Genomic DNA, 27,651 nt, shown 5'->3' with positions numbered 1-27,651 from the left:
CAGGCTCCTTTTTGTGTGTGTAGCTTTCTCCCTAAGCAAATGATAAATTTTTTGATAGGAAAGCTTGTATTCTAGACTTCTCTGTATTTATTATCACCCAGACCCATATGGTGAATTGATACTTCACATACACTATTGGATGACCTAATACATGAATGAACAAATGAATATCCTAATTTCAAACTTATCTGTAGCTCTTGGACAATGGGGAATTGAGATGTAAAGAAGCAAAGAGCAGGGCTCGTGGGTGGCTCAGTCGGTTAAACGTCCAACTCTTGGTTTGGGCTCAGGTCATGATGTTGCAGTTTGTGGGTTCGAGCCCCGTGTTGGGGTGTGTAGCTGGCAGTGTGGAGCCTGCTTTGGATTCTCTGTCTCCCTCTCTCTCTGCCCCTCCCCCACTCACACTGTCTCTGTCTCTCTCTAAATAAGTAAACTTAAAAACAAAAAAAGAAGAAGCAAAGAGCAAAAAAGAAAGATGGGAAGAGAGCCAGCCCCTTTGTGATGCTTCATGTCTTAGCCTGGGATTTCTATGGACATCAGAGCCTGAGACACAGGCTTGGAAATTTATTGTGCAAAGTGAATCTGGTAAGCAGGAGTGGGAGATGGGGAAGACCAGAAAGAAGGATGCTTTCCTTGAGTTGGTCTCCACCAATGGCCACTGGGGGTCAGTCCTGCCAGGACTTCTAAAGAGCTATGTGGTAAGAGCTGCAGAATTGCCTGTGTGTGAAGAGCATTTATTGACCAGCCCCTGCCCCCGTAGGCCAAGTTTCCTCCTGAGGATCAAGGCCATGCATGGATGAGGTCCAGATGGTTTCCACAATTCTGAGAAGCCATAGAAGCCCCGGGGGAAAAAGCAAGAGATGGGAGTGTAGATAAAGTGAGGTGCTGCCGGGTTTCAGCCACCTGGAAGGGGTCATTGTGGCCCTGGGTGGAATAAAATGTAGGCTGAGAGTGTGAGGTAGGGCCCACAGGCTGCTCTGTCCATCTCTGCTCATCCTTCTATTTCTCAGGAGAGATGCAGGCGCTTCTTGGCCCCATAACACTCTCTATTTTGAATCATTCACTTAATCATTTGACAACTTATTCATTGACCACCTACCGGGTTCAAGTTCTGTATCAGGCACTGTGTTGGTCTAAACAGCAAGTCCCTGGGGCACCTGGGTAGCTCAGTCAGTTAAACTTCTGACTTTGGCTCAGGTCATGATCTCACAGTTTGTGAGTTCGAGCCCTACATCAGGCCCTGCACTGACAGCTCGGAGCCTGGGGCCTGGAGCCTGCTTCGCAGATCTGTGTCTCCCTCTCTTTCTGCCCCTCCCCCGCTCATGCTCTGTCTCTCTCTGTCTCAAAAATAAATAAACGTTAAAAAAAATTTTTAAAAAGGACATGAGAGGCCCTGAATTACAAGAAAAGGTGCCTGCCATGTCTATGTCTAAACAGCAAGTCCTAATTCCATCTGTGAATTCACAAAGAGTTAGTCTTTTTCCGAATAGATGTATGCATGCCATCAAAATGCTGGGTTTCCTGACATCTCTGGTAATGATTTCAGATACTCTAGTCTTGAAATTGGAATCCTGGGGAAGTCTCCTCCATAAGAGCCTTTTGATTTATAATGCATCTTGGATCTCATTTCCACAGTAATCCACAGTGAATTACCAGAGACTCCATCTGCTTGGACCACCAAAGGGAACCCTTGTGCCAGGAGCACAGAGTCTCCAGCCACACCTCTGCAGAAAGTAATAAATATGTTGGTGGGGGTTTCCTTCCTTTGAGGTTGTGCCAGGCCATCCTAATATGAATATCTGTGGCCATCACGTGGCTACTAGCCAGCCTGTGCTCCGTGCATCCTCCAGTTCAGTCTGTGCTCACCGATGTGCCAGAGACGGGATCTATTTGTAAAGGCTGGGCATCTGGGTTGCGGCCAACTCACCATTCCAGTGGGCAGGTGGTCTTCATCATTTGCCTGTTTGTTGGACCTTGCATACAAGACCCAGAATTGGCTACCTTTGCTTGCTCAGTGAGAGACACCTGCCTATGAACTGATAAAGCCCAGTGCAGGTAGGCATTCGGGCCATTCTGAACCAGAAATAAGATAAAGCTAGATAGATAGATAGATAGATAGATAGATAGATAGATAGATAGATAATAGATAGATAATAGATAGATAGATAGATAGATAGATGATAGATAGGTGATAGATGATAGAGCTCACCAAAAATTTACCAACATGCTGCCCTCCTCTTTGGGTCCTTATGAATGAGCCCCAGTACTTCCCTTCCTCATCTGCTTCCTTCCCCTGCCTCAGTCCTTCCTGATGCCCACAAGCAGCTGAGAGCAGGCAGCATTTGAGCAACCTACCCTGCCAGTTCTAGAATCCAGATGTGTCCAGATGTGCCTAGAATCAACCCACCTTGGCCAGTGAATAGCCAGTTCTAGAATCCAGATGTGTCCTTGTGGGTCCAGCGCTCTTGAGGCTCGTCCTGATTCTGTACCGCCAGCTTTCCTGGGATCCTGAGCCCCTCACACTGTCCCAGCCTCAGCTGTCTCCGCTCCTTTGTGCCTGTAGCTCCAGGACTGGCTTCTGTTTTGGTGCTTGCATCCTGCCTGCCCTTCCCAGCTCTTCCCCTCGAGGCTGGGCCCTACAGTCCTGCTCGCTGACTGTCCCATGCCTGAGATGCCCTCACCCTGCAGGTGGTGCTTTTGGATGACACCTGTCTGGTGAGCTCAAGACTCACCCTGCCTGGTGGCCCTGTTGCTGCACCCAGACCCCCTACTGAGGGCCCTGTCTTACTGTGCTACAGCTGCTATAAAAAAATACCATGGACTGGGCAGCTTACACAACGGACACTTATTCCTTACAGTTCTGGAGTCTGGAAGTCTGAGATCAGGGCACCGGCACGGTAGGCTTCTGGTGAGGGCTCTCTTCCTGGCCTGCAGGTGGCGTTCTTGCTGTGTCCTTATATGGTCTCTTTCTCTCCTTCTGAGGACTTTAAGCACATCATGAAGTCCCCACCCTCACGGACCTCACCTAAACCTAATCACCTCCCAACGCCCCCAACGCCATATGCCATCGCGTTGAGGTTTAGGGCTTCCACGTGAATTCTGGGGGAGACACAAACATTCCATCCACAGTAGCCCGTATTCTCTTCTCTTGTTAAACCTCCTATTGACCATTCCTCAGTCACCACCAAGCAGCCTATTTGTGCTTTCCTCCACTTCAGTGACACCTCGCTCCTGCCTAGATCTCTTCCTTGACACCTAAGGAAGCCACCCAGCCTTGGATACCTGTATTCGTGTCCTGTGGCCACCTGACAAAGTGCCACACTTTCTCACAGTTCCGGCAGCTACAGGGGCCAAATTAAGGTGCCAGTACTAATTAAGTACAAATTAAGGTGCCAGTACGGCTAGTCTCTTCTGTAGACTCTGAGGGAGAATCCACTTCATGCACCTCTCCAAACTTCCGGTGGCTGCTGACAGCCCTCGGTGTTCTTACTCCTGGTGCTGCATTATTCCAATGTACACCTCCATCTTTACATGGCCTTTTCCTCCTTGTGTCTACGAATGTCCTCTTATCTTTATAAGGATGCCAGTCACTGGGTTAAGAGCCCACCCTAACCCAGTAAGACCTCATCTTAACCAATTACATCTTCCTATAATGTACAAATAAGGTCACATTCTGAGGCTCCAGGTAAACATAAATTTTGAGAGGACACTATTCAACCCACTATGATACTCCAATTTTTAAGTTATGCTAAAAAACCAAAAACTACCCAAAAGAGTTATTTTGTTCTTAATCCTGCCTGTGGCTTGCACACTCAATTCCTTGAACAAGTGCCTAGGGTATGTAAATAGGTAAGGTGCCTGCCCTCCTGAGGCTCTCAGGGTAATGGAAGAGGCTGATGAGTGTCACTGCATTTTATGGTGATGATTAGTATAGTAGAGATAAAAGCAGCAAACTTTATCCAACTGGGAGTAGAAAAGGCTCTGGGAGGGCTTCTTAGAAGAGGTGTGAATTGAATGATGATTAAGACAACAGTTATGGAAAGACAAGGCATTCTAAGAGGGACCAGTTTGACCACAATTCTTGAGGCAATCCTTTCAAGATCTCTTATAGGACCTTACAGTTTTCCCACAGAAGTAAACTTAGGTTGCCTGGTGTTCTGGGTTGGGGTTGCCAAGAAGTTCCTCCATCTATCTCTAAGTGATTGGCCCCTAGCAGATGGCCCCATTGAACGAGAGCCATGCAGAGCCCTTTGGAAGCCAAGCATTGTTTCCTGGACCATCCCTCTCTTTGCAACCTCACATCCACAGCCAGTCACCAATGCGAGGGCGTTTATTTGACCAACCTACATGGCTGTCTTCAGTGTTGGCACAAACCTTTACTGATTGCTTTGATATGGAGAAGACTGGAAAATCACAGGGCCTCCCTTGCACAGAGGGAGCTCATCATCAGAGGTGACATTGCAGAATTTCTGTTAAGGCTGGCAGTAGCACCACACCTTCTCCTCTCCCCTCAGGCACCAACCACACCCCAACACTTGTTTTCTCTTATGGTTGACTTCATTCATTGGCACAACATCTGCACTTATGTATGGCTGGTGACTCCCATATCTGCACTTCCAGCTCTCTCTTGGTGGGCCCCAATTCCAACAGCCTTCTGGGCATCTCTGCCTGGAGGTCCCTCAGAAACCACAAACAGTATGAGCTGAAGCTGCTCCCCTCCACAGTCACGATGTAAATCTGCCCTGTCGTGGTCACTTCTCACTGCGCAACTGCTTGGAAGAGTAGATTACATACGCTCGTCCTCAACATTATTCTCTGTACCCCCAAGAGGGTAACAGAAACTCATTCTCTATACCCATGCATCTCCTGGTCATTGGGGTGTTAAAGGACACTGTTATGGACCGAATTAGCCCCCTCTCGCGGATTCATATGTCAAAGTCCTAACCTCCGATGTGACTGTATTTGGAGATAGGTCTTTTAAGTAGGTAATTAAGGTTAAATGAGGTCATAAGGGTGGGGCCCAAATCCAATAGGACAGGTGTCCCTCTAAGAAGAGGAAGAGACACCAGGGATGTGCACACAGCGAACAGACCACACGTGGATGCAACTAGAAAGCAGACATTTGCAAGCCAAGGAAAGAGGTCTCGGTAGAAACCAACCTTTCTGGCACCTTGATCTTAGAGTTCCAGCCTCCAGAGCTGGAACATAAATGTCTTGTCTAAGCCACCAGGCCTCAGTATTCTGTTATGGCAGCCTGAGCTGACCAAGACAGACCTGCCTGGGATTTGTCTGTTCTGGGTTGCCATGGGGCCCCAGAAAATGGACAGTTGTTAGTTTTCTCCAGGACCAGCTATATAATTCACAAGGCCCAGTGCACAATGAAAATGTAGGGTTCCCTGTTCCAGAAGCAGGAAAAAAAAAGCTGTTTTTCTTTTCTTTTCTTTTCTTTTCTTTTCTTTTCTTTTCTTTTTTCTTTTCCTTTTTTTTTTTTTTTTGTGTGTGAGAGAGAGGGCAGCAGAGAGAGAGGAAGAGAGAGAATCCCACGAGAGGGAGAGAGAAAGAGAGAGAGAGACAGAAGCAGGGCTCATCCGAGGTGGGGCTTGAGTTCACCTGATGTGGGACTCAAACTCATGAACCGTGAGATTGTGACCTGAGCCAAAGTCTGATGCTTAACCAACTGAGCCACCCAGGCACCCAAAGCTGTTTCTTTTCTTCTATTACCTCTTGACCTGTCATGCTGGTTTTTATTTGCTGTTTACAATAACAATACCAGGCACAAGGATGCTCCAGCATGAGTGCAGATCCTTCTGGAACTGACTGGATCCTGATGTCCCTGTTGGGGCAGGGGCCCCTGGGTGGGGGTAGGAGACTTTGTCCCAGGCTGGCGGGAGGTGGGCATGCACATAGACCGAGGTGCCACTGTCCTATCAGACTTCACTTACACAGACTCAAAGAAAAATCATCAAAAGTTCAAAATGGTGACTGCAGAGCATAAAGCCCCAGTACAGTCCCCTTCTGAGCCTGGAGCCCTGTGGGACTGCACGGGGAACATGCCCCGAGGCTGTCCCTGGTTCCCTCCTGTGTCTTGGAGCCAGGCGAACCCTAATAAAGGTGTGCATCACTTTAAATCATAAAGCTCTGGTGATAACCTAATTGTTACACATTCTGGAGGAATATTAGGTTCCACTTTTTTTTTTTAAGTTTATTTGTTTATTTTGAGAGATAGAATGAGCAAGAAAGTGCACATGTGTGAGCAGGGGAGGGGCAGAGAGAGAGGGAGAGAGAAAATCCCAAGCAGGCTCCACACTGTCAGAGCAGAGCCCAACGCAGGGCTTGAGCCTGTGAACCATGAGATCATAATGTGAAACCAGACCAGGAGTCAGATGCTTAACCAAGTGAGCCACCCATGCACCCCTAGTCTCCACTTTTAAATTTATTTTCTGTTAAAGTCCCATGTATCCAGAGCTCAACAAATTCAAGCCAGCTCTGCAGACCCCCTGAAAGAAGGCCCCCCTCTTTCTCGTGGTGCTTCTATCAACAAGCTCACTTTGTAGTTTTATTTCAGCCCCATCCATTCCCACACTGTGCCCTTAACACGATCTATGACTTCTGATACCCGCCTACCTCCCTTCCTCCCGTGTCCCTGGCCTACATGAAGACAAGGCAGTACCATGGCGTGGGGCAATGAAAGAAGTGTGGACTCCTGGAGCAGGGTGGCCGTGAGCTGTTTCCTTAATCTCTCTAGTGTTGCTATTTTCTCCTACAAAATGGTGATACCGTGTGCCTGCAGGCTTGGGAGGATCACCAGGGGAACTGCATGGCATTTGGCAGTGTTCTAGTGCCTGCCCCTCCCCGGCCCCGTGGGTCACCCTCCCCCCAATGGCTCAGATGCCACGTCACTTCCTGCTCTCCCAGCCCCTGACTAGTCCTCCTGCCCCGTGGGCTGGAGTAGAGCCAGTGCACTCCAACAGTGCTCCCCTGCCAAGACAGGGGACAGGTGCTCTATGCCGTTTTGTGCAAGGGAGGAAACGTGGTAGAGCCCGCGGGACCATCAGAGCCTGAGCAGCCACAGCCTGCTATTGTGCTCTGCCACCTTCGTGAGCTTCTTCATCTAAAATGGGCCTAATAATTCCTACTCCACAAGGTTGTTGGGAAGAGCGAATGAAGCAACTTCCGGTAAGAGAGAATGGAGTTTGGCACATAGCAGGTGCTTAGTAAATGTCACCTCCCGCCCTCCTTCCCCCTATAGAACTTGGAGTTCAGCTAGTGACTGACTATCCCAGCAGTAGGTTTTGAGGACGATGTGCTGGATTAGGAGACACAGGACCCCAATTCATCCTTACTTGATACTTCTGGCAATCTCTTGACGCTTGTTTTCATCCTTAGATTAGCTTATAAGTACTTGCCCCGCCTACCTCCCCAGGTTAGTTATGTTGAAAATTAAGAGGTAATGAGTGCAAACTTTTATACAAAGATAAAGGGTCATTGACACCACCACCCAAGGTTTCAGCCAGGTCACACCAAACAGAATGCTTAGCTTTCTTCCTCCCTGCCCACACGAGGCTCTTCTGGCTTGCAGGCATCGCAGGTATGCCAGATGCATTTGGGGAAGACAGCCTCTGTGGTCACTCACATCTGGAGCACCTCCACTGAACTAGCACGTGATGGCTTTTTTTCAATTAATATAAAAGACAACTGTGGAACAGAGGGCTGACTCAGGGCCGGGGAGTGGGTGGGGAGGCAATATTCACTTGCTGTGCTGGCAAGAAGGCTGCAGGAGGTGTGTGTGTGCAAGCCTCGTAGCCCAGGACATGGCCTAAGGCAGACGTTAATGCACTCATCATGTATTATTAACAGTATTACATGCATTAACACGTTAATTAGGATTCAGCCCTCAGTACTGAATCAGAATCCAAGTTTGAATGTCTACATGATTCCTGACGAGCAGCCTGACTCCAGCCTGAGTTTATGATGGGGAACTCACTATCTTCAAAAGCTTATTCCATATTTGTACGTCTTTGTTTAAAAAAAAAATTGTTCAGTCCTTTCCATCCTTTTAACAATACCACGAAACGGTCAAGAGCCGGGAGCTCTGGAACCAAACTGCCCAGGGCCCAAAGTCAGTCTCCTCCCTCTATTGGCTGTGTGACCTTGTGAGTTACCTAACCTCTCTATGCGTCAGGTTCCTCGTTTGGAATCTGAGGATAATCGTAATATTTATCTCATAGGGTAGTTACGTGATGGAGTGTATTAATGTGACGAGCACTTAGAATAGTGCAGACACATAGTAAGTTCTTGGGAAATGCCAGTTATTATTGTTACTCTATGATTTCTTGTCTCCTTTGTGAAAGTATAAAAGTTGAAGAATAATGAAAGCACATTAAAAGAAAGTACGCCAGGCAGAGAGATAAATGAACTGTTTGCATAAACATGAATTAAGAGAGTCACACTCAAGAAGAATTGTTCCCTGTTGAGGACAGCAAACATCTGGAAGGAATTAAATGGGGGAAGAGGGTGGGTGGTGGTGGTGGTGTGGGCTGAGAACACACTGTGACTGTTGGAAGGAGATAATTCATTTTTGGGGTGGGTAAGCGATCCCGAAAAAGGGAGGCTGCTCCAGGCTTCTACAGTATGATTTGGTGCCCGGAGAGGATGTACCCCTCCAAATAATTTCTGTTCTAAGTAGCCTGGGTACCTAAAATGTCTAAATCATTCCTTTGAGCTAATGCATTCCCTTGAAAAGGCCGCCTCTAAAATGCACATATACTAACACAAAAAATAACAAGGTGCTATTTTACATCTGTGAAATTAACAATATGAAGATCCGTGAACACCCCGTTGCACTGAGTATCTGGCATGTTTAAAATGGTACATTTAAAAATCTATAATGTGCCTGTAAATACATATAACTTTGGGGGAAGTGATTTGGCCAGAGCGTTTTAGAATCACAAAAATGTTTATACCTTTCGACCTACTAATCCAACTTCTGGGAATTTGTTGTTAGGAAAACATTCAAAACAAGGAGAGACCTTTCGGCATTTATTTTGCTATGATTGAAGACAATTTTTAATGGTAAGAGAATGGGTAACTTACCACACATCCCCTTGCTGGGCTCTACGGGGCCACCAAAATTATAAAAGACAGACAGAAGGATGGGAAGATGTTTATGAAATAATCATATTAAGGGAAAAAAACCAACTCAGAAGTCAAATTGTAAAGATTGGGGATGCTTAGGAACGAAGCAAGAGAAAGAAACCCAGTGTGCTTTGTTGGAGGCTGTGGGAACGTGGAAGAATTTTTTTCTCTCTTTTATTTGGGTGTCTGTTTATACTGGTTGTGCAATGAACAAGAAGAAAAGACCCAAATGAACTCTCAGGGATGGGGTAGCTGACTGTCAACCACACCACATGGGCAAGTTTCAGCCCAGTTTTCTGGACAGAGAGAAGGGCCCTAGGGCTGGCACATTCTGAGAGGAGGGCTGATGGGCAAGGCCAGGGCCCTCCGAGGGCACAGGGCACCCATCAGGCACGTGCGTCACCTGCAGAGGGAAGGAGTCACCGGGGAGCCGGCAGAGGGTAGGAGTGTTCTGTTGCTGCTTCTGGCTGACCTGAAACTCAAAGCAAGTAGGTTGTGCTGTTCCCCTCAGTCACTCACAATTCAGGTTTCAAACCAGAATTTGCAAAGCTCAGAGTGTTCTTACTACATCTGATAAGCTGCAGTGTCTCTCTGAACTCCAGGGGCATCGTGGGCAGGGACTGACACTAAATTACCGGGCTTTCTGTTTTCCAGTCACCCTGTCTCTAATACTTGCCAACCAATCTGGGTCGAATATGGGACACACACTGGCTTTAAAATCAAAGCCTGGCCTATGATGATTTCTTAGGCAGACAATTCCTGTGGTTGTGACTGGGTCATGAATTCATTTCCCCAGAGCCTCAACTTGTATTGACAACTCTGTAGCTCAGCTTCCAGAGCACGGAGCAGTGACATGAACCATTGGACCAGGAGGCAGAATGCATGCCTTTGGGCAGTTCACTTATACTCTCCTGGCCTCAGTCTTTCCATCTGTAAATTGGGGAGGTTTTTCACCAAAGACTGCATAGATCCAAATCCAATGACTAAAATCCACAAAGCCCAGATGAGGCTAAACAGGGCCCAGTTTGGGCCACATGAGAAGTCTCATGCCCAGAATGAAAGAGACGATCCTTCTACCATAATTTGTCCAGTCTGTCCACACCTTGGAAAAGCACACTTAGATAAAGCACCACCCCTAAGGGGATGTTGACACCCTGGAGTGTGTGCAGAGGAGGGCAGCCAGGATATATGGAGGGAGGCTTAGAACCTAGTCATGAGAGAACAGATGAACGTAATACAGATTTCAAACCAGAAATTTTGAAATTCTGAAGAGCTGTCTTGTGGGAAAAAAAATGTTTCACTAACTCTACATGACCCCAAAGGGCAGGACCAGTGGATCGAAACTACGGGAAGGCAGATTTCCAGTCTGAAGCGAATGCAGAACATTCCAACAGTTAGAAGTAACGGAAGGCAGAAAAACGAGTATAAGCAGAGGCTGGATGCCAACTCGGCATGTGATCTTCTTGGAGATTAAAGTTCTGGGTGAGGGAGACGTTGAGATGGGGACTCCAAGGCCCCACCTAGTGCTGCGGGTCTCTGAATCTAATCTGAAGTGACTCAGCCCCTCCAGAGTGGCCACCACAGATGCTGTGCGCCTCCAGAAGCATCACCAAAGGATGGCTCAAACACGTGAACAACCTATCCGCCCCCTTCCCACCTGAGGTTCTGGGAGAGAGCTATCCTATCCCAAGTTATCTTTGTCTGAACAGGCTGCGGACAAAGTTCCTTGCTCTCCCCATTCCAAGATTTCCAAGGCAGAATTCCCTCTGTGCTTCATCTGCTCCCACCTCCTACCCTGTACCACGCTAGTTTCCATTTCTCTAGTGTGCAGAGCAGAGGTGGGTACAGCCATGGACAACGCACAGCAGACAAGCAGCATCCCTCGACTTCTGGGGTGTGTGGTGAACCTGAGTCAGCAGAGTCCACAAGCTTCCAGGAGACACCAGATGCTAGACTGTAATTCTTAAGATGCACAGCCTTCCCCTTACTCTTGTGAAATAGCTGCTTATAACCAAGAAAAGGGAGCCTTTCCAAAAGGAAAGGGTGAAAAGTCACTGAGGTGGGTTGTTTGCTTGAGGAGGGAAATAGAGGATTTGGGGAAAGGGTTTGGAGGAGGCAGAGAAGGGAGGGTATGAATAGAAAAGCATCTGTACCTGGGGCTCTTGGCGCAGCAGGGGAGCAGGGGTGGGGGATGGGAGCCTGGACTCAGGAGGCTGGGAAAGACAGTGTTGCCTAGAGCCTGGCTGAGTCCGCTGCTGGTGTGCTCCCTTCAAACAGTTCTGGGGGCACACTTGTAGGGAAGCACCCAGCTTCTGGAGCAAGCAAGCCCAGAATTTCCTGGGTTGGAATCCTGGCTCCAGGACTTACTTGCTATTCTACTTTGGGGGGATTTTAACAGCTCTGACCCGAAAGGGGGATAATAATAGTACCAGCTTCCTAAAGTTGAGAGGATAACACTCAATATATCGGGGCTAGCCACGTGAAGCTGCTGATATCTGGCCATTTTCGACATTCAGAAATGACCATGTCACGTGGATCGACCTCACCCATATGGTGAGTTGAGTACCACTGCTCTGCACCTTAGAATTATCTTGGGCTCTTTTAAAAATGCCAAATCCCAGGTCACACCCCAGACCAAGTGGATCACAATTTTTTGTGGGCAGGACGCCTCACCAGGTGAATCTAATGGGCAGACCAGTTTGGGGACCAGTGGCTTAGCACCGTGCGCGGGATCTACCGAGGCACTCCACCATAGCCACCCTCTGCTTTCCTTTCACTGAGCGCCTACTGGATTCTAGGCTCCGGCTGGGCCTGACTCCCGGGACCTGGGACCCTCCCAGCGGAGCTCATATCTCCCCTCTCCCCGCCCCCCCCCCCCCCCCCCCCCGCCTCCTCTGCAGTGTCCAGGCCACGGAGCTCCCCCGACGACCTGAAGGTGCTGACCCGGAACGTGAACCGGCTGAACGAGAGCTTCCGGGACTTGCAGCTGCGGCTGCTGCACGCTCCGCTGCAGGCGGACCTGACCGAGCAGGTGTGGAAGGTGCAGGACGCGCTGCAGAACCAGTCGGACTCGCTGCTGGCGCTGGCGGGCGCGGTGCAGCGGCTGGAGGGCGCGCTGTGGGGGCTGCAGGCGCAGGCGGCGCAGACCGAGCAGGCGGTGGCCCTGCTGCGGGACCGCACCGGGCAGCAGAGCGACGCGGCGCAGCTGGAGCTCTACCAGCTGCAGGTGGAGAGCAACCGCAGCCAGCTGCTGCTGCGGCGCCACGCGGGCCTGCTGGACGGGCTGGCGCACAGGGTGGGCGTCCTGGGCGAGGAGCTGGCCGACGTGGGCGGCGCGCTGCGCGGCCTCAACCGCAGCCTGTCCTACGACGTGGCCCTGCACAGCACGCGGCTGCAGGACCTGCAGGTGCTCGTCAGCAACGCCAGCGAGGACACGCGCCGCATGCGGCTGGTGCACATGGGCATGGCACTGCAGCTCAAGCAGGAGCTGGCCGTGCTCAACACCGTCACCGAGGACCTGCGTCTCAAAGACTGGGAGCACTCCATCGCGCTCAGGAACATCTCCCTCGCCAAAGGTACCTGCCTGGCCCACTGGAGCCCCAGCCCGTTAGCTGCCTGGGCCCCCTACCCCCCGCCGCCGTGCAGGCTTTCCTCCTGCGCACCCCTCCTCCAGGGCTCGGGAGTCCCCCTCCCTCCCCGAATCCACTCGCCACGGAGAGGCCAGGCCCCTTTATTAAATCTTGCCCTCTAGGACCCTGGAGCTTTTACGCCCACAATTTCCTGGCCTAGGTCGGTCTCTCCCCTGGGTAACCCTAACCCCCCTCCCACCTCCCAGAGAGCACGCGCAGTGTCCACACCCTTGGGCAGCAGAATGGCCAAGGGTCGCTAATGGAGGACTGGGTCGCCAGAGCTTGGATGTGAGGGGTGGGGAACCTCCAAGGGTTTCCCGCAGGGGGTGAGGCAGCAGGCTCAGGGCAGGAACAGGCGCCTCCAGGGTCCTGGTGTTCCAGCGGGACAAGGAATTGGCGAACCCCACATTTGAACTTGGCCTTCCAGGCTGTTACCTATATTCATCCAGGCAGAAGAACACGTTGAACAATGTGTTAGCTTCATTTAGAACTCTTCAATATAATGGCAAAAATGTGTGGGCCCCCATTGGTACTTTTGCCCCAGCCCACAAACTCTAGAACCTTTAGAGTCAGCTTTCCTCTCTTCGAAGCACCCCTAACTGCCCCCTACCCGCCTCACCCCTTCTCCTTCCTGCTGCTGTCTGCCCTGCACGTACATCACTGTCAGAGGCGCCTTTCATGAAATGCACTTTTCCCACATCATCTGCCCCCCACCCCGACTCGGGACTCTCCTGTGGCTCCCCGGGTTCTGCCAGATTCAGTACATACTCTTAGCCTGACAGTAGGCAATAATAATACCACGCTGAAGACCAAGTATGTCAGGTACCATGGAAGCATGCCTCCTATGATGTCTTTTATTTTTAAATTTTTATTGAAGTATCGTTGACACACAATGGTACATTAGTTTCAGGTGTACAACGTAGTGATGAGACAACTCTATACCCTAGGCTGTGTTTGCTGCAAGTGTAGCTACCACCATATAATGTCTTTGAAAAACAACAGTGAGTACGCTGAGATTCAGGAACCTGCTTACTACTGTCTCTCGCTAGGAGGTGATGGAGGCGGGATTTGGACCCACGCTTTTCTGATCCCAGAGCTGCTGTGCTTTCTATCACACACCTGACCCCAGCTGTCTTCCCGGCCTTCTCCTCTGCCTGTTCCCCTATACCAGAGGTTACAAACAGAACTGTCTGTAGGGGCAAGCTCAGCAGTGCCAACGAGTGGTGTGACCTTGGTGGTGAGTAGTTGGGGCTATGATAGGTCCACCGGATTTGGGCCAGGCTGGAATGTGGGCCTGGCTTTGACAAAGTCTTCCCATTTTACACAAGAAACCAGAAACGTGGAATGTTCTAGAAATGTTTAACTGTCTAACTCTGTGGGCCACATACGGTCCATAAGCAGCCAGTTTGTACCCCATGCCCTGTGGGAAGCATCCTGTCCAGCGGGACGCGTCTTGTCACTGCCCCAGAGACACGGCCCACACTTCCCACCTCCTTAGCTATTCCTTCTACGGCAGTGCCTCCTTCCTCCTCTTCCTCCTCGTCATCCAGATCCCACTGATCCTCCAGATCTCACTCAAGCCCGCCTCCTCCAAGAACGCCGCCGGCCCCTGTAGCTCACTGAAGTCTCCTCCCCTGAGCTTCTCCATTTAGCAGAGCAGAAAGTGGTGACAATGGAGCCTTCCATTTGCATGGTACCTTCCAGTCCACAGAGGGCTTTGAGGTGCATTATTTTGCTTTAAAGTGGGTCCCAAGACCAACTGTGAGGTTGGTTGAAGGCAGCCTTTATTATTTAGTGCAGGGTAGGATTCCTGCAGGCAAACAACTGAGGCTCCCAGAGGAAATGCCTGATTTACACAAGGCCACACAGCTGGTAATGATCTGACCCAGGATGTTTTGTTTTCAAACCATTTTAATAAGGTACAATTTACATGCTGCAGCGTTCACCCACTTAAGTGTATAATTCAGTGATCCGGCCAGGATGTTTAACCCACTGCCCAGTGCTCACCACGCTGCGCTACACCCCAGCCCCTGCCTCTGTGCCCCCCTGCACCTCCCCCAGCACCTCACAGTGCAATGCACATGAACTCCGTCAATGTTTGCAAAGCGACTGTTAGATCTTGAACCTGGACAGTCAGAGCGTTGGTTTTCTTGTCCTGGGTCACTCAGGTTTTCACTTCCCAGAAACCAAAGGAGGGCAAGAGGTAGAATTTATTCTTCCAAATCCACACCCCTGGGATTTTAGTTTTTCCCCTCTTCTCTTTTCCTTGGCCTTCTCTGCCCATAGCCACCTGTCAGGTACTTTCTAACAATAGCAGCTGTACTGAATTATGACCTACTATGAGCCAGACGTGGTGTCGACACTCATTCTCTAAATAGACATTAAAGACTGCTAATCCTCACATCCTGCAAAAGGGTATGATTGTCCCTATTTCATGGATGAGAAAGTTGAATAACTTTCCCACTGTTTCTTATGCAATTGGCAAGTAGCAAAGTCCAGGTCTGAATGGGGATCTTTCTGGTTCAGAAATCATGTTCTTGTCTCTGACCATCCTGCTCTCTAGGGAGGAAAGATCCCAGCTCTGAGCAAAAAGGGAGAAGAGAGTTGTCTCTTGGACTCCATCTGGGGGTGTTTAGGGGAGTCCCTCCCTGCCCCTCCCCCCTTCCTCCCTCTTGCAGTCAGTAGACACCACCATGCTTCCTGCTGGCGCATCCTCCTGGGCCTCTTCCAGCATTTCACATCCTGGTTCTTCAATGTGCAAGCCTACTCTCCTTGGCTTGAACCGAAGCGGCTGTGGGGCATTCATTTGTGAAGGTTTTTCCAGTGGAATCCTGCAAATAGTCTTTCTTTGGTTCTTAAACTAAGATTCACACTCTGTTCCCTGGAACCGAAAGTTTCATCTCAGTCCTGCCCAGCCTGCCTTCTAGTCCTCAAGCTTTGCATTCTCGATGGGCTGCTGGCTCCTTGGAGACGAACACCACTCAGTCCCTCTGGCTCCCAGGATCACCACCGCATCCAGTATCTCCCTTTTCCACTTCCCTCTCTCGTGGTTGCCAGGGACCCAACTGGCATGATTAGAGAAGATTCTGTGTGGCATATCTGATGTAATTGCCATTCAACTTTAAAGGTTTTTTTTTTTTTTGAAGTTTATTCATTTTAGAGAGACAGAGAGTGAGTGTGGGAGGGGCAGAGAGAGGAGGGAGACACAGAATCCGTAGCAGGCTCCAGGCTCTGAGCTCTCAGCTCAGCTCTCAGCTCTGAGCCTGATGTGGGGCTCGAACTCACCGACTGCAAGATCATGACCCGAGCCGAAGTCAGACGCTTAACCGACTGAGCCACCCAGATGCCCCATCACCATTTAACTTTAATGAGACAAAACTCTACCCTGGCTTTTGGATAAGAGGTGTTTTACTGGCTAAGCTTCTATGCATTTCCATACTGCTCTCTGGAATGGCCTTTCTGCCTTAAGTTTGTCCAGTTCCTCTCTTAGTCTTTAAACACACACACACACACACACACACACAATCACATTCACACACACACTCACACTCTCCCCCTCTTTGCCCTTTCCTGGTGCAAAATCTACAAATACTCAACTATGTATATTTTTCAACTATGAGCTTATTTATGTTATTCTTGAGCTTGACCCCAAATGGTTTTCATTCTCTCACTTCGTTATACAGTTTTCTCTGAACTTTGTCTCCGGTTTGTCTTTTGTGTACATTCACAGCAGTGCTTTTTGTTTTCTGCTTTGGATTTTCAGTATTAATCATGTCTGTTGAAATCTGTCTGTGGTTTGCGAGAAGCAGAGAACTTAAATGATCAGAGAGAAAAGGCATACAGGAGTGAGGAGATAACCGAGAGTGGGGGGCATCCCAGGAGGGGTAAATGTAACTAGTGAGGGGGGCATACAGGAGGGGGAAGATAACCAGAGAGGGCAAGTGTACCAGAAGGGGGGAGATAGCCAGAGAAGGGACATACCAGGAGGAGGAAAGGTAACCAGAGAGAGGCCATACCAGGAGGGAAAAAAATAACCAGAGAGGGGAGGCATACCAAGCGGGGGAAAGGTAACCAGCGAAGGGGCCATATAGGAGGGGGAAGATAACCAGAGAGGGGAGGTATACCAGGAGAAGGGAGAGAAACCAGCAAGGGGTGAGCGAGGCAGGAAGGCAGGACTCTCCATCATATTCAGATGGCCTGTTTGCTAGATGGAAAGTTATAGAATCACAGAATGTTACCCTGGTAATGGGCTCTGTAATCATCTAGTGCACTCCTCTTGTTTTACAGTTGAGGACCTTGAGGCTCAGAGAGGGGAAATGACTTGCCCAAGTCAAATCCCAAGTGGGTGGCCCCAGCCGGGACTCGAAAATGTATCTCTCAGTTCATGAACACGAGTTGGCGGAGCAGATTTATCTGTGAGCCGCTTTTTAAACATGCTGTGTAGTAGAGAGTCCAGTTCCAGCAGTGTTATAAATGGATGATGTGATGGAGCGAGGCCATGGGTTCCGGGCTCCAGCTCTGGCCTCTCATGCATAGGGACGTGTTGGAGGTGACAAGGTCTCTGTGAGCAGGGTGATATGTAAATAGTGTTCCTGCTCTACCGAAGACTGGGAAGCACAGACTGTGTGGAGGCTCCCCGGGAGGGCTAGATGGCATTGTGTCCTGTCACCTTCCACACCAGCCTCTCTGCTGGAAAGGGAGTGGAGAGCACGCACTTGCATCCGGCCTGGCCCGCCACCCCTTAGCCCATGACACTCAGACGAAGGCTGGCCTTACAGGCTGGGCCGGAGCCAGGGGCAGCACCTGCGCCTCTGGGCCAAGCCCCCCCCAAGCCAGGAAACACAGCTAACAGTCCTTGCCCTGGGCACACAGTGAAGGAAGTGGGAGAGCGTGCAAAACTGTAAAGGTAATAGAGCTGAGAGCCCAGTGCCCACGTGACATCAGGGGGTGGGAGTGGGGCAATTAATTGGGGGACTCCACCTTGGTCAGCCGCCCTGGGATTAGCGTGGTGCAGGGGGTGGTGTTTATGGATTTGGGTTGCTGTTCTGCTGGCTTCAGGCCCACTTCATCAGCTGGAATGATAATTTGTTCTTGGCAGGGATCTGTCCAGATTCCAGCACATGCGGGTCCCCCACCCCATCACTCAAACCAGGATCCGGGAAGGGAGGACGGATTGCTTTTCCCTCTCTGTTGGCTGGTTCCCAGAGGAACCCTGGTGTTTCTCCCAAATGCTCAGTCACACATCCTTCGTTTGTTCTCGAGATGTTTCCAGCTGGCACAGCTCATGGGCAGCCCCCTTGGGGGTAGAACTGCCCTGGGGGCAGTGTGGGAGCACAGGACTGGACTGGTGGGCAGGCCCCAGGAGGGGACTCCAGACACAGGGCACAGGGCTAGAGGGTTCTCTCCCTCCTCCTCCTCCTACTCCTCCTCCTCCTCTTCCACCTCCCTGTCCCACCTGTAGGAGGTGGGCTGAAAGGGAAGCTGGTGCCCTGGACCAGAAGCAGAATGGAGGGGGCGCCGGAAGCGTTTTCACAATTGTGGAGAGATAGACCCCACTCCTCCTTGTCCCAGACTGCCTCCATGCTCTGGCCTGCTCTAGTGAGAGAAAGGATGAGCAAGTCACAGTATAAAGAGTCAAGAAGTTAAAAAGCTCAGCTGGGTACCACTAGGACCGGTGATAACCATAATGGCTTTTACAACTGCCCAGAAGTCGTTCATAGAATCTATACGGTATGCCAGGTGCCCTGTGAGGTATAGGGCTGCAGAGAGTGGGGCTCTGGCCCTATAGACAGGCCTGTCCTCCTTGGGGACCACAGTGCGAGATGAGTGACAGGGCCCAGTGAGTGGGCACAAGGTGGCCTGCCCAGGTTCAGGGGTGCTTCCATGAGGAGTTTGTGCACAGTGATGTGTGAGGGGCCTTCCAGCTCTGAGATTTGGGGGCTCTTCCCTCGTGCCCTGAGAGATCAGAACGGTGTGCTTGGAGGTGAGCTCCAGGCCTGAGAGGGACAGGACTCCTAGAAAGGGAAAGATTTGGTGGATGTCTGGGGACACATGAGAATGGTTTTGCGGAGGTGAAAGAGAGCTCGCATCTGGAAGCATCAGGCTGTGAGTTTGCAGAAGGGGTCAGGTGGTGAATGATCTGTAGGGGTCTCTAGGAGAGGGGCTGTGGCCCCTTGTGCTTTGAGCACAGAGGCTGTGAGTTCACTGGATTCTGACAAGATCAATGGGACAGCACAATGGGTTTTAGCCCTCAGACAAGGAGGTCTTTACAAGGTTGGGTGTGAGACTCTGATGAGGGTGGTGGCAATGAGGAAGGAGGTAGAGAATGACATGGGATTCACCTTGATGACGAGCCTTGATGAGCAAGGGGGTTATGGGGAGCAGGGAAAAGAGAGGAGTCAAAGCAGGCTCAATTTTTGGCCTGGATTCCAGAGAAAATGATAAAATGTCAGAGCCCAAGTGTGCATTATCCACGGGGCAGCAGTGATTTGAAGAAGCACTTGGTCGTTGGAGCTCCAGGAAGCCTGGCCCCATGAGACTCAACCACTGACCACAGTTTAGGTCCTTCTGAGTCTGTGGGACCAGTTCCACCTAAGGGCGTGACCAAGGCTTGAAAATCAGCGCCCATCTTTACGGTCCATTCCAACTTCCTCCCAGTTCATCTCTAGTAAAGGGCCTTACTAACCACTTATCTGTGTCTTAAAAAACTACACCTGTGTGTAGGATGTCTTCGGCCCTCTCCCTGAATGAGCCAGCCAAGCGTGGCAAGGTGATTTTGGGTGCAGCTCAGAATGACTATGCGAGGTGATCTTGGAATCGTTCTGATGAAGCATTATGAAAGTGGGGGTACAGACGATGAGGATGGCCTTGCCACTCAAAGGTTACCAAGCCCCTTTATAGCCCGTGTGTCATGTCATCTGCTTACTCCTCAGTACAAATGTCTGGGGAAGGAGCTTTAACTTAGATTTTCCAGGACCAGGATCTGAACTTAAGACACTCCATGTCCGTACTCAACCCCTACCTTCCAAATGATCGCTGCCACCCTGATGCCCTACCGTCACGGATCATTCCCTGGGCAGCATCCTTCTTTGGTGAGAATTACTCCTGGGAGGATCCACGTGTTGAGGCACACCCTCAGCAGAGCAAATAGAGCAAATTGTGGAGTGTTCAAGCCGTTGCATCCTTGACCTGATCAGTTCCAGGCGTGCTGTGTTCCAGGTGGGGAGGGTAGGAGGGCACAGAAGAGTGTACTGGGGGCAGGGGGGAGGGGGTCTCGCTCAGGGACAGCTCGTAGAGTGCAGACATCCAGGTACCTCTCCGTGTCCCTGGCGGCAGCTCTGACCTGACAGAGAGATTGCTGGAATATGGGGTGGAAATCTCATCTGCTCCTTCCACCATGCCTCTCCTTTGCTGTATAATCTCAGGTGTGTTCTTAACAGATTCTGTGTCCCAATGCTGTCACCTGAAACCTGGGATCAACATGGCCAGTCTTCCTTTGGTTTTCTTCATAGAAGAGAGGAAGATGGCCACAAAACACGGTCCCTTTAAGTGATTTGTGTGTCGTGCGTGCATTTTTAAGTTGTTGACTGCTTTTTTCCTGTGTATGCGCCATCGAATTATTAAACAGCTGTCAACTTGGGTTAGGGTCTGATGATGGTGCCAACTTTTGGAATGTATCAGTACATCTCGGTCTTGGCTGCCTGGTTGTTTTGTACGTATTAACACCCTCTGATCTCATTCATTCATCAAATATTTATTGTGCAATCCATTGCTGCTGTGTTGTGAGTGTGCATGTTTTGGTTTCCTGGGGCTACCATAACAAAGGACCACAAAGTGGGTGGCTTCAAACAACAGAAACCGATTCTCTTGTAACTTTGGAGGCTGTAAGTCTGAAAGTCAAGGTGTTCACAGGCTCATGTTCCCTCTGTAAGCACCAGGAGACAATTCTTCTTGGTCTCTTCCTGACTTCTGGTGGTTGCTGACAATCCTTGGCATTCCTTGGCTTGTAGACACTACAATCTCCCCCCCACCCTTCACATAGCACTCTCCCCATGTGTCTGCTGTGCTTTATTTTCTTATAACAACACCAGCCATTGGGTTAGGACCCACCCTCCTCCAGGATCAGCCCCTATTAACTAACTACATCTGCAAATGACCCTATTTCCAAATACGGTTCCATTCTGAGGTTCCAAGTGGACATGAATTTTGAAGGGACACTCTTCAGTTTGCCACAATATGGATTTGGCATTTTCTGGGTCTTCTTTTTCTTTCACAAGGCAGCAAGAGGAGGGAGCTTAGAGTCTGGCTCTTCACAGCTGGGACAGGGATGCCAAGAATGAAGCTGGCAGTTTTGTTGGGAAGGAGAGGACATGTATATCTGTGAGTCCAGGACAAGGCAGTGTGAGATAAGTGTTGAGTGGCACCAAATATGCCCGTTCAGATGGGCCATGCCCACCCTCAGCAGGAACTCTGGCTCAGAGAGACTCTGGCCAAAAGTAAAGTGATGCGCGAGCAGCCTGGGGTGGGGGGGGGGCAGTGGGGACAGGCGGGCATAGGAGATCGATGGGGAGCACAGCAGGCTGGGGGGGTGGTGGGAAAGTCTAACCGCATTCTGGGAATGGCAAGCCATCTACTGTGATAGGTGAGGCTGAGGGGCAGGGCCGGACAGACCCGGGTCGAAACCTGGGCCCCTTTTCTTGCCAGCTGGCCGTGTGGCCTCAGACGAGCAACTTCTGTAACTGTTGTTCTAAGAAGATATGCGCAGCATTGTTGTGGGTACTGAATCCGGTCACATGTGCTGGAATCCCCGCCACAGTGGAGCCCGGCCCTAGAAGAAAGTCCCGCTCAGGAGCAAATCGACACCCCTCCCTGCCCCCAGATGCCCAAGCCAGATGCTCCACTTCCCCCAACCTCACCTATGTTTAGTCAAGGTCTGTCTGTTCTACCTCCACACGGCCACTCTCATCCCTCCGGACCACCACCTCCCACCTGGGGTGCAGCTTCCTCATGGCCTCCCCGCCTCTGCTTTCCCTCCCGTCCTGATCCATTTTCCAACATGGCAGCCTGAGCCGTCTCCCTCGTGTGCAGATCTGATGACACTCTTGTTTTCCCTCAGACCCTGTTGCGGTTTCTGGTGCCCTCAGGGTCAAGTCCAACACTTAGGCCATAACTCCAAAAGCCCCCACTTTTGCACCCTCCTTGTCCAGCATATGCCCCCAGCTGCTAATCCCACCATGGCTCACATGTCTCTTTCTTATCTTTAAGCTCTTACAAGGATGGTTCCTCCTGCCTGGAGCTCTCCCTGTCATTCTGTCTCCGTCCGTCCGGGCTGCTAGGACAAAATACCACGCACTGGGGGGCTTAAACAACAGACATGTCTGTCTCACAGTTCTGGAGGCCGGAAGTCAGATCAGGGTGTGGCACGGTAGGGTTCTAAGGAGAGCCCTCTTCCTGGCTTACAGACGGCCACTTTCTTGCTGTGTCCTCACATGGCAGAGGGAGAGGGAGAGGGAGAAAGGACACCTCAAGCATGAAGAAGGGGATAGGGAGCAAGAGTGCTCTCTGGTGTCTCTTCTTGGGGGCCCTATTCCCATGACCTTATCTAAACCTAATCACATCCAAAGGCACCACCTCCAAATACCATCACATTGAAGATCAGGGCTCTGACATATGCATTTGGAGGCGGGGGGGGAACAGAGACATTCAGTCCATAACATGCCTCCACTCCTCTTTTTACTTAGCCACCTTCTGTTCCTCCTCGAGATTTCACTTTGGATATTACTTCTTCCAGGAAGCTTTCCCTGATTTCCCCTGCACACACACAGACTGGGCTAGGTGGAACCCTCTGTGCTTCCTAGGCATGGTGCTGACCGTTTCTCTCGTTAAGAAGGAGTTTTTTTCTTCCTCTATAGGTGGCCTATTCCAAAGGCTACCCTCTAACCTTGGTGCCATCTTGTAACCCTTTCAGGACCTCCCGGCCCCAAAGGCGATCAGGGGGATGAAGGGAAAGAAGGCGAGCCTGGGATCCCTGGATTACCTGGACTTCGAGGTAACTGGGAGGCCCCGGGAAGGACCTGGGCATATCAGGAAGGAGAAGTGCCCCCATTCCATCCCTGACCCTCCACTCTCTCATTGGTATTGGTGAAGGGGCCCCCGGGAGAGCCCCCAATCCACCCAGCTTCAAATGCCCTGCTGTGTCAAGACACTGATGCGTTGCTGTTATCACAAGGATGGGGCAAAAACTTCTTCACATAAAGTACCAGGATCTGAAGGCAAAGGGAGGCATGAGAGGCTCACAGCTTCCTGCAGCCACTTCTCAGCCCGGGAGGCAGGGTTCACATGACCAGGGCCTTTGGAAGGAATCGAGGGTGTTCCACAAGCATGCTGTGCGTCCTCAGTGTGTCCTGAGCCACCGGGCACCCGATACTCCCTCCTCCTTGCTGATTCTGCCCAAATCAATCAACACGCTAGTGACAGCCCTGAAGATCCGGTGGCTGATGGGGAGGATGTTTTTTGGCCTTCTGGAAAGAGTGTGTTCTTCTCAGACTCGTTGTCTCAGGACGCTTCTGTTCTGTTACTTTCTCAAACTTGGCCTCCCAGACTGTTCGCTTCTGAGCCTCTGCTGTGAGCGGCATTTCCCCGGGAGAGTGCAAAGTCTTCTCAAGGATGTAAGAAAAGGGGAAGTTTATCTGGGGAAAGATGTCTGTTTGTTTATGTCAGGAATTCCATCTTCAAACCATCTTCTTCCTAAATCTTGAGGAGGTTGCACACAGGAGAGGGGAAGAAGGTAATAGGAGGAGAGCCCACGGCCTGGCCTCTACTCCTGGCTCACCTCCAGGGGAACCCCCCAAATTCAGAACTGAGGATGCCTAAACACTCACAGGCCTGTGGAAACTCTTTTTCTGCCTTATTAAATTATATGATGGGGAGCCCTGGGCATATCCCATACTAGATTCCGAACTCTGTGGCAACGGGGCCATTGGACTCCACACAGGTATCTCGTGTTAGGAAGGAAAAAAATAAATCAATCAGCCCTTCTCTGAGGTACACCATCCTCTGGGCCATTCATCCTCCTCCAGACATTTGATGTGAGCTTTGGAAAAATCATTACTGGAAGACAGGTTTCTCCGTGTCACGCAAAGAGACCAGAGAAAGCCAGCCCACATTCAAAGCGGGAAAGAACAAGTAATCAGTTAATTAAGAGTTCTCTGCTTTACAGAGATAACTGTGGGCTTAGGTCAGGCCTCTCGGGGAGCAGGGCTCTCACTGGGTGAAAGTATTTGTTGATTCTGGCTCTCCATAGTGACGTGCAGGCAATGGCCACGGGACCTCGTGGCTGGGAGCCCTGGGGCCTGATCTGGCAGCCAGTCATCTCTCCCATTTACTGGCCTTGCTGACTTTCTTCCTCCTCCTCACCCTATGATCCCCTTTGCTCTACCTCCCTGGGGTTTACAGCGGGGAAGGGATCTTTGTGGGGTTTTTTGTTAAAGAGGATAGGGAACTATTTCATCTGCCTCTTACCCTAAATACCAGTAAGCCCTTTTCATCCAGCATGAGATAAACCTGATTGACCACAAGCTTTCAGTTCAGGAAGACCAGAGCTCAGATCCTGCCCCCAACACTCTCTGCTATGTGACCATGGGCAGGTTACTTAACCTCTCTGGGCCTCAGTTTCCTCATTCGTAACATAGGTGAAATAGTACCTCGGTTGATTGTGAGGATGAAATGAGGTACTCTATGAAAAGAATCCAGAACGGTGTCTGACACATAGAGTGTACTCAAAAAACTGTTTGCTGAGTTGAAATCTCCAGCACAACTAGAGGCAAAGGGACATCTGCCAAATGTGGTGGGCACCACCACCATTACTCACAATAGAATTGGACCTTCCGGGGTCAGGGGCCCAGCCTAACTGGCTAAGAGGTGCCGGTGGGGAAGGTTTGTGCTGACCTTTCGAACACTGTTTTTGCAGCCTCTCTAATTTCACTGAGAAGAATCAGTAAGGAAAACCCACAGGAGGACGCGTGGTTGAGGGTGATGGCCAGGCCAGATGGTGACCTGTAAAGGCCCTCCAGCTCTGAGTCCGAGGCCCCACAACTTGTCCTGTGTCTCCCCAGGTCTGCCAGGAGAGAGAGGAACCCCAGGGCTGCCAGGCCCCAAGGGCGATGATGGGAAGATGGGAGCCACAGGACCAATGGGCATGCGCGGGTTCAAAGGTAAGAGCAAACCTCAGAGCACCTGTGTAGCCTTGCTCATCGCTAGCCCCTGGGCAGCAGCACGGGCACCAGAGCAGATGGACTGTCTTTGCATTTTGGCTCTGCCACTGACTAGCTCAGTGACCTTGGGCAAGTCACTTGGTCTTGTTAAACATTCATTTCTTTTTTTTTTTTAATGTTTATTTTGAGAGAGAGAGAGAGCGAGCACATATGTGTGCACACAGGGAAGGGGCAGAGAGAGAATCCCAAGCAGGATCTGAGCTGTCAGCACGGAGCCTGATGCAGGGCTCGAACTCATGAACCGCGAGATCATGATCAGAGCTGAAACCAAGAGTCAGATGCTTAACCGACTGAGCCACCCAGTCGGGAATTCCATTCCAAGTCTCTCCATTGGCATTCCATGCCCCTCTACATTCTTTTCAAGAGTGAGCAGATTTCCATGGTAACTGCAGCACAAGACGAGGAAATCTGATGCTGTGTCCCCAGTCTTAACCCTCTCCCTTGTAAATATGAAAACTAAGAAAAAGTACTATTAATCATTCCTACCCCGTGTCTAGGATGGTCTCTTAGTCTTGGATCACTGAGAACTTTTATTCTACTTTCTGGTGATTAAACAGGCTGAGATTTTTCTTCCTTTTATGATCTACATTTAAAAAAAATGATTTTGGGGTGCCTGGGTGGCTCAGTTGATTAAGCATCCGACTTTGGCTCAGGTCATGATCTTGCGATTTGTGAGTTCAAGCCCCGCGTCAGGCTCTGTGCTGACAGCTCGGAGCCTGGAGCCTACTTCAGATTCTGTGTCTCCCTCTCTCTCTGCCCTTCCCCTATTCACGCTCTGTCTCTTAACAATAAATAAACGTTAAAAAATTTAAAAAATAATATAAAATTAAATTTAAAAATTTAAAAAATGATTTTAAAACAGACTACAAAAGCAGCCTGTGCTTGTTGAAAGTATTTAACAATACAGAAGCAGATAAAGTGTAATGTATAAAGTGAAAAGCGAGTCCCCTGCCCCATAGCCCCTTAAGCTATTATTCTTTGGAATAACTACTGTAAACATTTTGGAGCATATCCTGCCAGAACTTTTTCTAAGCATATTTATATTTACATATATGGTTGCCTTTGTTTTGGGGTGTTTTCTTTTCTTCAAAACTTGGATCGCATTAGGCATCCATCCCTGGAACTTGCTGGCTTGCTTTTTTTTCACCAGACAATAGGCCATAGGCTTCTCTGACTTGCAGATTTTTTTTTTCAATATATGAAATTTATTGTCAAATTGGTTTCCATACAACACCCAGTACTCATCCCAAAAGGTGCCCTCCTCAATACCCATCACCCACCCTCCCCTCCCTCCCACCCCCCATCAACCCTCAGTTTGTTCTCAGTTTTTAAGAGTCTCTTATGCTTTGGCTCTCTCCCACTCTAACCTATTTTTTTTTCCTTCCCCTCCCCCATGGGTTTCTGTTAAGTGTCTCAGGATCCACATAAAAGTGAAAACATATGGTATCTGTCTTTCTCTGTATGGCTTATTTCACTTAGCATCACACTCTCCAGTTCCATCCACGTTGCTACAAAGGGCCATATTTCATTCTTTCTCATTGCCACGTAGTACTCCATTGTGTATATAAACCACAATTTCTTTATCCATTCATCAGTTGATGGACATTTAGGCTCTTTCCATAATTTGGCTATTGTTGAGAGTGCTTGACTTGCAGATATTTTTATGGAGAGACTTGGAATGGAATTCCCTGGTCACTTTAGTGCCCTCCCCCTTTTGAGTGGTGTCAGGACCTTCTACTTCTTTGTAGAGTGAGATGCTAGCTTAGAAAAGGGCTCTACGGTTTCAGAGCTCTTTCCTGAAAAGGAAATTCTACAATTCCCTAGAAGCTCTGCCTCGTGTTTCATAGCCTCCCCCACTGGAAAATCTGCCTGACATATAACCTCTGTCCTCCCTGTGTAACTGAAGTCCTCCCCCTGATCTTCCTCTAGTGCTTATTAAGACAAACTTGGATGCGTACTTCTAAAACCTTGACTACTGGGGAGCTTGGGTGGCTCAGTCAGTTAAGCATCGGACTTTGGCTCAGGTTATGATCTCACGGTTCCTGGGTTTGGGCCCCACATTGGGTTCTGTGCTGACAGCTCAGAGCCTGGAGCCTCCTTCTGATTCTGCGTCTCCCTCTCCCTCTGCCCCTCCCCAGCTCACGCTCTGTCTCTCTCTCCCTCTCAAAAATAAAAACATTAAGAGGTGCCTGGGGGATTCAGTTGGTTAAGTGTCTGACTCTGACTCAGGCAGGTCCTGATCTCACTGCTCGTGAGCTTGAGCCCCGCGTTGGGCTCTGTGCTGACAGCTCAGAGCCTGGAGCCTGCTTCCGATTCTGGGTCTCCCTCTCTCTGCCCCTCCCCCACTCACGCTCTGTCTCTGTCTCTCCAAAATAAATTAAGACATTAAAAAAATAAAAAATAAAAAAATAAAAACATTAAAAAAAAATAAAACCTTGACTACGTAATAGGAATATCTTTGCCCTGTCTTCTTCCTGCTGAATACCACATACTCTAGTCTGTGCTGGTAGACTCTACCCTTCTACACTTTAGTTAGGGAACGAAACTTCTTAGCTGGGCCCCCCAATCTCCTTCTTGGGGTGCCCAGAACATGCAGCATAATTGACTCAAGCTCT

At 50.0% G+C, this 27,651-nt stretch overlaps 1 protein-coding gene across 2 annotated transcripts in view; it reads left to right on the top strand.

Annotated features, from left to right (window-relative positions):
• The window catches only part of SCARA5 (scavenger receptor class A member 5), a 126,194-nt gene that overhangs the window by 62,151 nt on the left and 36,392 nt on the right, over positions 1-27,651 (top strand). For both annotated transcript variants that reach the window (XM_015544229.2, XM_015544228.2), the window contains exons 4-6: positions 12,036-12,710; positions 22,732-22,812; positions 24,878-24,976. In XM_015544229.2, the coding sequence (XP_015399715.2) occupies positions 12,036-12,710; positions 22,732-22,812; positions 24,878-24,976 (855 nt within the window). The remainder of the gene's footprint in view (positions 1-12,035; positions 12,711-22,731; positions 22,813-24,877; positions 24,977-27,651) is intronic.

The sequence above is a fragment of the Panthera tigris genome, chromosome B1 (assembly GCF_018350195.1).
Source record: "Panthera tigris isolate Pti1 chromosome B1, P.tigris_Pti1_mat1.1, whole genome shotgun sequence".
NCBI classification, from domain to species: domain Eukaryota; kingdom Metazoa; phylum Chordata; class Mammalia; order Carnivora; family Felidae; genus Panthera; species Panthera tigris.
The sequence above is the reverse complement of the archived record's forward strand: the minus strand, read 5'-3'. Positions and strand labels throughout refer to the sequence as shown.